The sequence below is a fragment of the Nicotiana sylvestris genome, chromosome 9 (assembly GCF_000393655.2).
Source record: "Nicotiana sylvestris chromosome 9, ASM39365v2, whole genome shotgun sequence".
Lineage (NCBI taxonomy): Eukaryota > Viridiplantae > Streptophyta > Magnoliopsida > Solanales > Solanaceae > Nicotiana > Nicotiana sylvestris.
The window spans coordinates 56,017,934-56,033,213 of NC_091065.1; the positions used below are offsets into that span (position 1 = coordinate 56,017,934).

Sequence of the window (15,280 nt, forward strand, 5' to 3'; positions counted from 1 at the left end):
GGGAGCGGGTGGTACGCCTACCACAAGATATTATGAAATGGGAGCGGGTGGTACGCCTACTACAAGATATTATGAAATGGGAGCTGGTGGTACGTCTACCACAAAATATGATAAAATGGGAGCGGGTGGTACGCCTACCACAAGATATGAGATATAGGATCGGGTTGCACGCCTGCAACAAGATGGAAACTAAAAGTGAAAGTTGTATTTACTTCTCTTTATCTGTGTTAGAAGTTATATTGTTGGCTTCCTTGTTATTTCTTGTTATTTTGTTTTGTCAGCTACCCCCGAAACATGTTCCCCTTCCCCAGCTTTAATTGCTCATTACTTGTTACTTTCCTCCATATGTTATATAACTGCACAGGTTTATCTGGAGTCTGGTCCTAGCCTCGTCACTACCTCGCTGGGGTTAGGCCAGACACTTACCAGTACATGGGGACGGTTGTGCTGATACTACACTCTGTACTGTGTGCAGATCCCGGAGCAGCTTTCGGACAGTAGTTGGAGGGCTTCCTTCAGTCCATTCGGAGACCCATTGTAGACCTGTAGGCGTCCGCATGCCCTGGTGTCTCCCTCTATCTCTATTTCCTGTTTCATTTCCTTTTTTCAGAAACATTGTATTGTATTTCTTCAGACCTTGTATGTAGAAACTCTTAGACAGTCTGTGACACTGTGACACCAGGTTTTGGGGTATTTGAGGTTTTAAAAGTTGTAATAGACGTAGCCTTCAGATATTTCACGGTTATCTTCCGCTCAACTATTTAAGTTCTGTTGTTTTTATGTTATTGCACGTAATTGTAAAAAGGAAGTAATTTGGTAAGGAATTAGATAGTTAAGGGTTGGCTTGCCTAGCTCTCATCAGTAGGCGCCATCACGATTCCTGAGGGTGGAAAATCCGGGTCGTGATACAATATCTACTTTTTACCGGACAGGTGGGGTCCACACGAGCCTTTTTGGACGTTAATGGAGAGGGGACTGCTTTTTTGAATAAACGAAGGGGGAAGGGGGTGGGGATCTGGGCAGAAACGTGGGGGAATGGGAAGGGTTTGTTATTTATCTATATAAAACGCAGTCCATTACCGCGCTTTATATAAAACACGGTCCATCACCGCGCTTTATATAAAACGCGGTAATGTACCGCACTTTATATCAATCTTATCAGCTACTATATAAAACCGCGGTTTGTTACAACATTTTATATAAGGCGCGGTAATGGACCGCGTTTTACCTTAACGTCCCAAAAGACCATTAATGTAAAACACGATTCATAACCGCATTTTACTTTAACGTCTCAAACGACCGTTAATGTAAAACATGATTCATAACCGCGTTTTATATAGACATATACTCCCTTTTTTCCAGTTTATGTGAACATATTTTCTTTTTGGCCCATTCCAAAAAGAATGACTCCTTTCTAAATTTGGTAACAATTTAGCTTAAACTTACAATTCTATCCTTAATGAGAAGCTTTTATAACCACACAAATACTCTGGGCCCCTTTTTGATTTGTTTATTTGATTTTTTTAGGGCTACAAATTTCAAAAGTCTTCATTTTTTTTAAACTACGCTAACTTCTTTTTTTTAACACTTAAAAAAATATTTGGAGTCCAAAATAACCACATTTAGGTTCCTGACTCGAGAATTAACCGTGGTTCACTCTAGTCTAGTCTTCTTCCTTTCCCAGAAAGACATTACATGTTCTCCTGTAATTAGGATAACCAAAAGGTCCCATTTTAAGCTTCTTGTCCCACCATTTTTCTGCAAACAACAGCTAACAAATAACCAAAACTCCTCTCTGTAGTATTTTTTTCAATCAATGATACAGCAGAAAAACATAGACTGTAGTGACAGAAAAACACACATTGCTTGCTAAAAGAAAAATGCAACTTTAGCTTTAATTTCTGGATCTAAAATTACCCCATTATTGTTGAAACGAAAATAACCCCAAAAACCAAAAATGGGGATTTTGGTAGATTCATGGTGTTTCTGTAATGGAGGTGGCAAGTCTGAGAGAATGAAAGCTTCTATGTTTTCTACTAAAGGTCCTGCTATGGCCCACATAGCTGCTAGTGGCACTGGTTTCTTGATTCACAGGAATCTTTTGCTCACTACTCACCTTATTCTCCCTTCTGTTGCTGCTGCTGAAGCTGCTGAGATCCAACTCCAAAACGGCGTCGCTTCTTCCCTTTTCCCTCACAGGTCTGCCCCCTTTCCCCTTTTACTAGTTTTCTTCTTTCTATTTTGTAGTGTTGTTTCTAAAGATAAAAGCTTTACCTTTGTCTATGGGTTCTGTTAGTTAGATTACTACTTATAAGATTAGTTAGTTGTTTAGGCCAGCATAGTTGAGCAAAATGTTGGTTGTTACTAAAAAGGCATTGAATAACTGGCCGGCCGGCCGGCTGTTACAGTGTTTGGAATCTGTGAATATATATTCTCTTTGTGTGCACCTTTGTCTTGATGTGGAATTTGAGACCATTTTAGTTGTAGCCTTTATATATACTTAGAGAGGTACATGAAAGAGCATATTCAGTAATTTAAAGGCTTTTCTCTTTATTGCTTCTTCCGCCGAGAATTAGTCTTAGAACCACCAAAAATTATGTTTGGAACGGTTTCTGAAGAGATTGAAGTAGCTGTGGCTGCCAGTGAAGCTTGGAAGGTCTATGGCACGCTTCAACTGGCCGATATTGTGGTCAAAGAGCTTCCACATATCCTACACAAAGTTGACATAATTGAAGGCGATGGCGGTGTTGGGACAGTCCTCAAACTAACCTTTCCAGTGGGAACTCCGCTGTATACCTATGCTAAGGAAAAATTTATCGTTGTGGATGATGAGAAGCGGGTCAAAGTAGCTATGGCAGTGGAAGGTGGGCTTCTTGATCGCGGATTCACTTTCTTTCAGGTCCGCTTTGATGTCATAGAAAAGGATGAAACAACATGCATCACCAAAGCCACAATTGAGTATGAGGTCAAGGAAGAAGCAGCTGCTAATGTTTCATTTGTTAGTATTCAAGCTTTTGTTATCATGATGGAAGCTGTTGCTAAGTACCTAACTCAGCAGAAAAATGGTCAATGTTCTGCCTGATCTCTTTGTTTCTATTAAGCCTGTTTCAGTGTTAATGCATGGAATTGCTTCATACTAGCAGAAGGCAGAAGCTTATAAGTTTGTATTTGTGTATTGAATTTGGCCTGTGGTACCATATCCCTCCTTGAGAGGGAAAAGGAATAAAATAAAAAATGCTTACAATCACTGATGTTATCAAAATGGGTAATTAGCATCACAGGACAGAAGTTAGTAATTAGTTTGTGTATTACCCAATTAAAGAAATGATGTTGGTGTTTCATAAAGAGTTGGTCAAGGTTCTACGACAAAGTTGTATGTACCGTGTGCTTCTGATGATTGTTTTGTTGAGATTCTTTTTCCCAGGGTCGCAGAAATTTGAAGTTAACATAAATAATACAAACAAAGTTGTCAAATATAGTCTATCATAAAATTAGATATAGATTTGAGATTGAGATTGAGATTTCTTATTCCAACTTATAATCGATCACAGTATTGAAGTTTACTAGTGCTTTTCCGATTTAGACACTTCAAGAAAACTCTGATGAATTTGTTAACTTATTTTTAATTAACACAATTGTGATATCGAGTAAGCTAGTTGGAACAATGGTAAAGTTGTCTCCGTGTGACGTATAGGTCACGGGTTCGAGCGGTGGAAGCAACCACTAATGCTTGCATTAGAGTAGACTGACTACATCACAGACTTTGGGATGTGACCCTTTCTTGGATCCTGCGGGAATGTGGGATGTTTTGTGCACCGGGCTGCACTTTTTTGGTGTTCCAACATGGAGGTTATCAGATGGGTCATGACTGATGTACAATTTGCGCATCAGAACTGGTTGCTTGCTTGTGTGTGTACACTGCTTTAATCTATAAGAAAAGAAAGCAGCTTAACAATATGAGTAGCATACATGAATATCGCGTCTGATCTTCTGAAAACAAAGTTGAGAAATCCGTGTGAATCAAGTTTTGCATGGTATGATCTATGTCACAGAGAGATGGAGAAACTTGAAGGACAAGATGAAGTATCATCCTGTGCAAAATAGTTTACTAGAATGTGAGGCTTTCCTGAAAATCTAGGCTTATCTGTGGAAGAACTAACTTTCGAGCTACTATAAGATCATCATAAGTTGTTGACACTTTTGGCCTCAAATAATGTCTAACGAATTAAAAAGTTGCAGATATGTAAAAGTCAGTTCTTTTTTTTCTTATGCTGGTTTTACCAACTCAAGATTAGTTAGCTACTTAGCTTAAATCAGGTTGGAATATAATTGACAGGCTGTTATGTGTTTGCAACCAATATTATAAAGTTCAATATGATGCGACAATGTTGTGGAGTTGAATGGAAAATTGGTATACGACAGTCTACCTCTATGTGTCTCCTGAACTGTAAAGCATGAAAGAAGTATCTGAGCTAAAATTGATTGCACAGTACAGTAAAATAAGCTGCTTTTTGTGTGTGTGTGTGTTGGGGGGGGGGGGAAGAGTGCTCGGTTTGCTCTTCCTACCTGTTTACCATCATAAACGGCTTGAAGTCAATTGGCTGCCATGATAATTTTAATTTTTTTTGGCATTTTAGCACTCTGCTAGTACGTTCTAAAATTATTTTGCCTTCTGATGAGCGAATGCTTTTTGCATTCTAGTCCTTTATAATCTTGTTTATTGTTAACACAAGTTCTGCTTTCTTCTGGCTGCTTCAATTTTATGCATCTGATTATGTACCCATTTGTTTGCAGATTCTTTATTACCAGTTCTGTATTAGATCTGACAATAGTGGGCCTTGACGTCATGGATGGAGACGCAAATGCACATGTTCAGCAGCCTCACTACCTTAAAACCTGTTCCAAACCTAGTCTGGAGCTGGGTAATGTGGTTTACCTCCTCGGGTATAGCGAGAAGAAAGAGTTGACTGTTGGTGAAGGAAAAGTAGTAATAGCGACTGATAATCTTATAAAGCTGTCAACTGATGGCATAAGTTGGAGCCCAGGTACTGCTGGTTTTGATGTTCATGGCAATCTTGCGTTCATTGTATGTGACCCTATGAAGCTTGCAACATCCTCACACTCAAAATCATCATCCGCTTCACCATCCTCTTCATCGTCAAGGAAGGACTTTCCCATGCAATTCGGTATACCGATCCCCATCATATGTGACTGGTTAAACCAGCATTGGGAGGGAAACCTTGACGACATCAATAAACCCAAGTTACCGATAGTTCGGTTAATGTCAGCTGGTCAAAAGAGTGAGCATTCATGTGCTTCCTTCACAATGAGGCGTGTTTTTAAGTCAAGTGAAGCTGAAAATGGGGAGACTCCATCATCATCGAACCGATTGTCAAAACCTAGAGAGCACTCTGGACCAAGCTGTTCTGCCTTTGCAACTAATATGGAAGACGAAGCATTAACTACTGATCCTCATACTGTACATGGAATTCGAACTCCTGAAATTTACGAGTCACCAAATTTAACTTCAGTACCAGTTGGGAAGAAGGAAGGTACTCACATCCAGCTTTTGGATATTAACTTCCTACCAAGGATTGCCAAATTTCCTGACTCGGCACAACCTGCCAGAAAAATCCCATCCAGCTTTGGTGAAAATTTTGTCAACAAACCTTCCTTGCAGCAGCCAATAAGAGAAGACAAACCAAATGATATGTGGCAGTCCAACCCGGTGGCAGATGCTGAGATTGCTTCAACTGGATCCGTAAATGGGGTCCAGAGTGAAGTTCAATCAAGTTCTTCTCCAATAAAGATCTTGGAAATGGAAAATGGATACAGCAGTGATGGACAGATAACAATGTACTCTGCTGAAACTGCTGAAAGCCGAAATATTCCAAGCCCAAGAGAAGGAAGGTATCAGCAAGTAGGGAGGAGCCAAAGTTGTGTGAACTACAATAGGTGGGGAGCAGTCCAAAATAATTCGGGTGCTCGTCGAGCAATGCTAGAACAACAAAGGAGCGGTATGCAAGGAAGAAAGGTCTACTCCCAAGGAGCAACTTCACAAAGGAGCAATGACTATTACAGCCCAACAGTATCTTCAATCATGAAGAAAAGAAACAACTTAGAGCCACCAATTAGACGAAACAGCGTAGAGCCACCAACTAGACCTCGTCAAAGTGCAGTAAATTCATCACCAAGATGGAATTTCTGATTTACAAACTATAGATAAATTCATTCTTTAAGCCAAGCTCTCCTTTTTTTGGGCTTACACTGTAACTATATATTGTGACTACATGTGCAAAGGAAATCCAAGAACAAGAAGAAAATTTTAGTAAAGGCAGTCTAATAATTTTCTGCTATACAGCAGAGGATCTATGAGACTGAAACAATTATGATTTAAGTTCTTTTTTCCAAGGAAGCCCCCCTCTGACCCTGTTTATCGTTCTTGTTAGGTGACAGAGTAAAACAAATGAATACTGCACAGTAATTAGTCTTTAGTTCGCGCCTATCTTTGTTTAACAGACTAACACCTTAAAATTAGACGTGTTATGGAGTGCAATTCACAAGTTTTTAACTTTTTCGGTAATCTATATAGATTTATGCCTTGATACAATTTTAATCCGGATAACTAGTCAGTCACATAAATGTACATATCATTGGAAGAGGCAAAAGGATCTTTCTTTTTTGCTAATTGGTTTGCAACTCACGCTATCAACCATGTTAGCGAGATGTGTCTGATTGGTATATTTTGAGTCTACTACAAGTGTTCAATCGGAATAAGGCCTACTTGAGGTGTCTAAATGAAAAAATCGTAGCAACTTTAGGTATCACTGTATGTATTCAATATAGTATGCACTCATAAGAATGGAAGTCTTTCTTACATCTCATTCCATTATTTCGCATCAAAATAACCAAAGGTTCTTAAACATGAACTGATTAATATAAGCACTCCGTGCTTGAGATGAATGATGGAAATTCACTACTTGAGAAATCTTGATTCCCTCTGCATTTCCTTTTTTGGTATTTCCCTTTCTTATTTGATACGATCATTCCAGTAAAATGTTCCAGTTCTTTATGAGCAAGTTGGATTTCAGTTATAATGATTGTGATTAATACGGACAATTTGATTTAAAAACTTAATTTTACTCAAATAGATAATTCAAATCAATTAGCCCGACAGAAACATCATCAGAATATCACAGAGTTGAATAGCACAAGCAGGGGCTACAAAAACATCATCAGAATTTCACGTAGGAACAACCAAAACTCACTCGCTCACTCAACATTCCCAAAGGAAACAGCCAAATTCTCAGAGGTACTAAAAGCTTACAAAGAACGAAGAGGAAAATACAGAAGATTTAACAACACGGAGAAGATGTCAATAGGATGCCCAGACTGGATTTTGTGAAATCATCTCGGAGGAAAAAAGAGAGGGTGCAGGGTTTGAGTCAAACCAGCCCAACTGATCCATGAGCCTCTTAATTAAATGGCCTGCTGCATAACCAACACCTGAGGCCATACCTGCAGCTGTAACATAGGACACAATAGTCTTGAAGTATCTACTGAACTTATTTGCTCCTTGTGTATAAGCCTTTGCAGCAGCAAGTATGATAATGCACAAAAGAGAAGCCGCTGCAACTGCTATAAGCTTGTAGTCTCTGTCGTCACTCTTACGAAACGTGAAGCCATATACTACTGGTGGGACAAGGCCAAATACAAAATATGACAACAGGGCAAAAGTAGCATGAAGTAGGAAATGCTTTCTTTGGCCAAGTAGCTCTCCATATCGATCTGCTTGATCACTAAGATTGGAACCTCCTCCGACATTATACTTCAAGTCTACCAACTGCAAATTTCCATTTTATTTGAGGATAGATTAAGAAGTAAGAACTAAAGCAGAAGGAGAAAGGAAGGTAGAAGAACAGTTAGCAACTGTAAAGCAGAAGCAGAATACTCACATTCTGACAAATGACAAAAAATCCAGCTATCAGATTTGCCACTCCAATAGTTACGATCTTCACTGCAGTATAAAGATAAATCTGTAAGTAAACCATTCTTAGTCTGTCAAGATTTTAGGAGAGAGATGATTTAGAAGCCTTGGTTTTTCATGTATAGTAGCTCTGTCACATGCATCAGCACTATCCACAGAAGTCACCTCTAACCAAATAAAGAACATTACATTATCTCTTTGGTCTACAAACATAAACCTTAAGTCAAAATACTCATGCAACTCAATGGCCTAGTGTGTGTTGGGGTATGCCTGTGTAGCATTCCACCAACTGTAGGTGCTTTGCGTCATCAAAGTTGGCATTTACATTTTGAGATATGCCCATGATCAAACATACACGTGATGCTACACAAAACTAACTAATCTAGAGGAAATCTGTTAATGTAAATGTAGAACCACGCATCAGCATGGGTAAGAGATGCACCAGTTCAAGTATCCAGATAACTTTTTTATCCTATCTATTGAACTAGGAAGACATCAGTCAAAAGATAATGCTTCTAATATTTTAAAGTGAAAGATCCTTCATTACTCTCACAAAGAGCTCCTAGATTACAATTGGAGTAACCAACCAAGATAATGAAGATTGAAAAGTTAAACTTAGAAAAAAGGTCTCAATTACTTGTGTCAACATCGGAAGCAGCTGCAGAGGAAATCACACCCAAGCTTGTAATTGACTCTATTAAACCTCCATATACTATGCATTTTACAATCTCCAGTGATTTGGTTTTTTTAACTTCAACTGGAGGTAATGGTCTTTGTGTACTGCCGGAATCCGCTGTTGATGATGAAGCTCCTGGGTCATCCATTGGAATTCGCCAATCATCTCCTGCATTATATAGCCACTTATCAAAACATATTTCCCTACAAACTTTTAACATTTCATTAACACCTAAGCTCTAATACTTTGCAATAGGAAAAAACTTGGAACATTTTCGATTCCACTCAAATACAGCTAAGATGCTGAAAAGCTTTTTCATGAAATACTGGTGTAAGATATGATCACGTCCGCCCCTGGCCGATTAGGGCGACTACTAGATGAAAAGATAAACATAGTGGATACGAAAAATCTGATGCACTATCACCTTTATTCTCTTTAATTTCACTTGGTGGTTTCTTTGATGGCATTGCCCCAGGAATGAAGCCACCTGCAAAATTTGCAGTTTCCCAATGATAAGTGGAAAGAAAAGAGATACAAGGAAAAGTTTTCTGCTCACTGTACTTTCGAGAAGTACAGGAGTACATGTAGAACTACTGGCCTTGGACATGGTAAACACAAACAAAGGTGTTCAAAAGTAGAAACTGGCTAAAAGAGAAAGCTGAGCAACAAACACAAAAACAGAAAAATTTCTCCATAAAGATAGAAAATATTGTGTATTAAGGAGAATTAATTCTTCTCTTCAATTGCATTACCTTCCTCTCCAAGATCAAAAATACTTCCGGGATGTGTGGGTCCTTTTGCTGGAGGAGTTCCTGAAAGTTTCTTAGGGGTTGGGGATTTATCGTCAGTGGCATCGTCTTTGGCTGATGGTTGTCTTCCATTTGGAAAAGGATGAGTGTTATGCCCAGCTGATGGTTCAAACGGATTATGAGATGAACCCAAATCAGTACTATTGTTTGCTTGGTCAAGATCTTTTCTTGTTACACGAATATTGGGAGTGACATAGGTCAGGTGAAAAAAACAATATCAAGATCGTTTAACAATGTTAGACATATAGGCTTGAGCAGCTAAGCAGTGCATCGTCCCCCCATTAACTGCTTGATAATAGTCCTTTAATTTTAAAATTTATGTAATCTACAAAAGTTTTTGCACTTAGCGTGTCGGCGCTAGTTAGAAGTTTTTTGATTTTTCTGTATTGCACCCGTGTCAGTGTGCCCGCACCCTTACCCGATCAATGTAGAGAATGATAGACATAGGCACATAGCTAACAAGCCTGCACCTAGAAAACAGACCATGATGATCTTAAGAAGCCAAAGTAATTTACTTAAAACATGGGGAAAAGATTATAATGTTTGTACTGTTGAAGTTTGGCAAAATGCCAAAGTCCCACATTGGTTGGGAGTTAAGTTTGGGGGGGATTTTTCCCCTATAAAAGAAGGCCTAATGTTTAGGATTGATACACACCTCTCATTTGCCTTCTCATCTGTTTAAGGCATTTGTATCTTCTCTCTTTAGTATTATTTCACTTGTATTTTTGGAGTGAAATAAAATATTGGTTGTGTCCGAGGAGTAGGCAAAATTAGTCGAACCTCGTAAATTCTGGTGTTCCCTTTATTATTGTTTTATTGTCTTATTTATTATTTGGTGGCTGTCATAATTTTTGGTATAGTAGTTGTGACTTATTCACACTATATACATTTGGCTTCCGCAACAATTGGTATCAGAGCCAAGGTACTGTCTAAGTATGCTCTGTGGTTGCAGCATAGTCTGATCTTCCACATCAGAAAAGATTTATCTTGGTAACTGAGTCAAGGTTCTGTCTGAGTATGCTCTGTAGTTGCAGCTTAGTCTGATCTTCTACATCAGAAAGGAAATAATCTTGATTTGTGTCGTCAGCTATTAAATAATATTTGTGTCAAATATGGGGGACAATAAACAAGAAGAATCTACATCAAGTGTCAACAATACGTCATCATTGGCATCTTCGCTTATGACAAGAATTGTGTCAAATGCGAAATTTGCGGTAGAAATTTTTGACGGGTCCGGACATTTTGGGATGTGGCAAGGCGAGGTTCTAGATGTCCTTTTTCAACAAGGGCTAGATCTGGCCATTGAAGAAAAGAAACCAGATGTTATTGGAGAAGAAGATTGGAGAATTATCAACCGTGTTGCTTGCGGTACCATTCGATCCTACCTTGCTAGAGAGCAGAAATATCCATACACAAAGGAAACTTCTGCAAGTAAATTATGGAAAGCACTGGAGGATAAATTTTTGAAGAAAAACAGTCAAAATAAATTGTACATGAAGAAGAGACTGTTTCACTTCACCTATGTTCCTGGTACCACGATGAATGAACATATCACCAGTTTCAATAAGTTGGTCACAGATTTGCAAAATATGGATACAACTTATGATGATGGTGACTTGGCCTTAATGTTGTTGGCGTCACTTCCTGATGAGTACGAGCACCTTGAAACTACTCTACTCCATGGAAATGACGAAATTTCTCTCAGAGAAGTTTGTTCAGCTTTGTACAGCTATGAACAAAGAAAGCGAGAAAAACAGAAGGGCGGAGAAGGAGAAGCACTGTTTGTGAGGGGTCGTCCTCAAAATCAAACGAGGACAAAGAAGGGAAGATCCAAGTCAAGATCCAGACCCAGTAAAGATGAATGTGCCTTTTGTCGAGAAAAAGGGCACTGGAAGAAAGACTGTCCGAAGTTGAAGAATAAGGCCAAACATAACAATGGAAAGGCTATTATGGATTCAAATGTAGCTGATTGTGATGATTCAGACTTCTCATTAGTTACAACAGAGTCATCAACATCATCAGACATATGGTTGATGGACTCGGCTTGTAGCTATCATATGTGTCCCAACAGGGACTGGTTCATGGAATTTCAAGAAGGAGAATATGGAGTCATCCACACAGCGGATAACAGCCCTCTTACCTCATATGGCATTGGTTCAATACGATTAAGGAACCATGATGGAATGATCAGAACATTGATAGATGTTCGATATGTACCGGATTTGAAGAAGAATCTCATCTCTGTGGGAGCCCTAGAATCAAAAGGGTTCAAAATCATTGCAGAAAATGGAGTGATGAGAGTATGCTCCGGTGCACTAGTGGTAATGAAGGCTAATCGGAAGAATAATAATATGTACCGCTATCGTGGCAGTACAGTTATTGGGATAGCGACAGTAACATCCAGTGACGACAAAGAGGCAGAAGCAACCAAGCTATGGCACATGCGCTTGGGACATGCTGGAGGAAAATCCTTGAAAACTCTATCAGATCAAGGATTGTTAAAAGGAGTAAAGGCTTGCAACTTGGAGTTTTGTGAGCATTGTGTTAAAGGGAAACAGACAAGGGTTAAATTTGGTACAGCGATCCATAATACTAAAGGCATTTTGGATTATGTACACTCTGATGTTTGGGGTCCTTCCAAAACACCTTCATTGGGTGGGAAGCACTATTTTGTAACCTTTGTTGATGATTTTTCCCGAAGAGTATGGGTGTATACAATGAAGAGCAAAGATGAAGTGTTGGGAATTTTTCTCAAATGGAAGACGATGGTGGAGAATCAGACAGGCAGGAGAATCAAGTGTATTCGCACAGACAATGGAGGTGAATACAAAAATGATCATTTCAATAAGGTCTGTGAAAATGATGGCATCATCCGACACTTCACTGTTAGACATACACCACAACAGAATGGAGTGGCAGAACGTATGAACCGGACCTTGCTGGAGAAGGTACGGTGTATGTTGTCCAATGCTGGCTTGGGCAAAGAATTTTGGGCTGAGGCAATTACATATGCATGCCACCTCATTAATCGTCTACCATCTGCTGCTATTGATGGCAAAACACCATTTGAAAAATGGTACGGAAAACCTGCTGTAGATTATAACTCTTTGCACGTGTTTGGCTCAACTGCATATTATCATGTGACAGAGTCAAAATTGGATCCAAGGGCAAAGAAGGCTATTTTTATGGGAATTACTTCTGGAGTCAAAGGATATCGCTTATGGTGTCCTATGACAAAGAAAGTAATATTCAGCAGAGATGTTACCTTTGATGAATTTGCTATGGTAAATAAGGTAACAGAAGATACCAAACAAAATGAAGGTGCTTCTAAGCAGGTGGAGTTTGAGGGAAAATTTATTTTTCCTACACAAGAAGCAGAGGAGGAAACAAATGAAGATTACCCTCTGGAAGGAGAGCCAGTAGAGGAGATTCCAACTCAGGAATCTCAACAACAACTTGAATCAATAGCAACCAGCAGGCCAAAAAGAACAATAACGAAACTTGTTCGTCTCATAGAGACGGTTGCTTGTGCAACCTCAATTGTAGCTGATGATGTTCCTACTACTTATAAAGACGCTGTCCAAAGTTCAGAAGAAGATAAGTGGAGGATTGCCATGAATGATGAAATACAGTCCCTTCATCAGAATCATACATGGAGATTGGCCAATCTCCCGAAGGGAAAGAAAGCAATTGGGTGCAAATGGGTATTTGCAAAGAAGGAAGGATTTCCTAACCAAGTAGATGTTCGCTACAAAGCAAGATTGGTGGCCAAAGGATATGCTCAAAAGGAGGGAATTGATTACAATGAAGTGTTTTCTCCAGTTGTAAAACATTCCTCCATTAGAATTATGTTGGCTTTGGTAGCACAATTGGATTTGGAACTAGTTCAGATGGATGTAAAAACTGCGTTTTTACATGGAAACTTGGAGGAGGAAATCTACATGACTCAGCCAGAAGGATTCAAAGTTGCTGGAAAAGAAAATATGGTGTGCAAACTTGAAAAATCGTTGTACGGATTGAAACAATCTTCTAGACAATGGTACAAGCGATTTGACGAGTTTATGTTGCGGCAAGGGTACAAGAGAAGCAAATACGATCATTGTGTGTATTTGCACAAGCTTAAAGATGGTTCCTTTGTATATCTTCTCCTATATGTTGATGATATGTTGATAGCTTCCAAGAATTTGGAAGAAATTGATAAGTTGAAGATTCAACTGAAGAAGGAGTTCGAGATGAAGGATTTGGGTGAGGCAAAGAAAATTCTTGGCATGGAGATAATTAGAGATAGACGTTCAAAGAAACTCTGTTTATCTCAAAAGGAATATTTGAAGAGAGTACTTCAACGTTTTGGCATAGATGACAAGACTAAGCCAGTTAGTACTCCACTTGCTTCCCATTTTAAGCTAAGTACTACTATGTCGCCAATGGATGAAGCTGAACGAGAGTATATGTCAAAGGTACCATACGCAAATGTTGTTGGTAGCTTGATGTATGCAATGGTTTGCACAAGGCCTGACATTTCACAAGCTGTTGGAGTTATTAGCAGATATATGCACAATCCAGGGAAGGAGCATTGGCAAGCTGTGAAGTGGATTCTACGGTATATTCATAATACTGTAGATGTCGGGTTAGTTTTTGAGCAGGAAGACAATCAGTCTGTAGTTGGATATTGTGACTCAGATTTTGCGGGTGATATGGACAAACGAAGATCAACTACTGGTTATGTGTTTACTTTTGCAAAGGCACCAGTTAGTTGGAAGTCTACTTTGCAGTCAACAGTTGCTTTGTCTACAACAGAGGCAGAATACATGGCTATTACAGATGCTGTGAAAGAGGCAATTTGGCTTCAAGGATTGCTAAAGGAGCTTGGTGTTGAACAAAAAGGTATCACAATTTTTTGTGATAGTCAAAGTGCTATTCAATTAGCGAAGAACCAAGTTTATCATGCAAGGACGAAGCACATTGATGTTCGGTATCATTTCGTACGCGAAATCATAGAAGAAGGTGGAGTCACGGTGAAGAAAATTCATACTACAGAGAATCCTGCTGATATGCTGACAAAGGTGGTGACTGCGGTCAAGTTTCAACATTGTTTGGATTTGATCAACATTGTTGAACACTGAAGATTGAAGATGAAGACACAACCAAAATTTGTTATTGAGAGAGAATTGAAAATGTGGAATTTTGCCAAGGTGGAGATTTGTTGAAGTTTGGCAAAATGCCAAAGTCCCACATTGGTTGGGAGTTAAGTTTGGGGGGGATTTTTCCCCTATAAAAGAAGGCCTAATGTTTAGGATTGATACACACCTCTCATTTGCCTTCTCATCTGTTTAAGGCATTTGTATCTTCTCTCTTTAGTATTATTTCACTTGTATTTTTGGAGTGAAATAAAATATTGGTTGTGTCCGAGGAGTAGGCAAAATTAGTCGAACCTCGTAAATTCTGGTGTTCCCTTTATTATTGTTTTATTGTCTTATTTATTATTTGGTGGCTGTCATAATTTTTGGTATAGTAGTTGTGACTTATTCACACTATATACATTTGGCTTCCGCAACAATTGGTATCAGAGCCAAGGTACTGTCTAAGTATGCTCTGTGGTTGCAGCATAGTCTGATCTTCCACATCAGAAAAGATTTATCTTGGTAACTGAGTCAAGGTTCTGTCTGAGTATGCTCTGTGGTTGCAGCTTAGTCTGATCTTCTACATCAGAAAGGAATAATCTTGATTTGTGTCGTCAGCTATTAAATAATATTTGTGTCAAATATGGGAGACAATAAACAAGAAGAATCTACATATCTTTAGCACCAT

The 15,280-nt window shown here is 39.0% G+C and overlaps 2 protein-coding genes across 2 annotated transcripts; one reads left to right on the forward strand and one right to left on the reverse strand.

Annotated features, from left to right (window-relative positions):
• Positions 1 to 1,815: 1,815 nt before the first annotated feature.
• Positions 1,816 to 6,397, forward strand: LOC104215231 (uncharacterized). The gene is made up of 2 exons (XM_009764988.2): positions 1,816 to 2,199; positions 4,795 to 6,397. The coding sequence occupies exons 1-2, from the start codon at positions 1,958 to 1,960 to the stop codon at positions 6,206 to 6,208; spliced, it is 1,656 nt and encodes a 551-aa protein (XP_009763290.1). The 5' UTR covers positions 1,816 to 1,957; the 3' UTR covers positions 6,209 to 6,397.
• A 785-nt stretch (positions 6,398 to 7,182) lies between these two features.
• On the reverse strand, positions 7,183 to 10,317 carry LOC104215230 (membrane protein of ER body-like protein). The gene is made up of 5 exons (XM_070156655.1): positions 9,416 to 10,317; positions 9,088 to 9,150; positions 8,625 to 8,831; positions 7,956 to 8,017; positions 7,183 to 7,843 (listed from the first exon to the last, which is right to left on the reverse strand). The coding sequence occupies exons 2-5, from the start codon at positions 9,128 to 9,130 to the stop codon at positions 7,376 to 7,378; spliced, it is 780 nt and encodes a 259-aa protein (XP_070012756.1). The 5' UTR covers positions 9,131 to 9,150; positions 9,416 to 10,317; the 3' UTR covers positions 7,183 to 7,375.
• Positions 10,318 to 15,280: the final 4,963 nt, after the last annotated feature.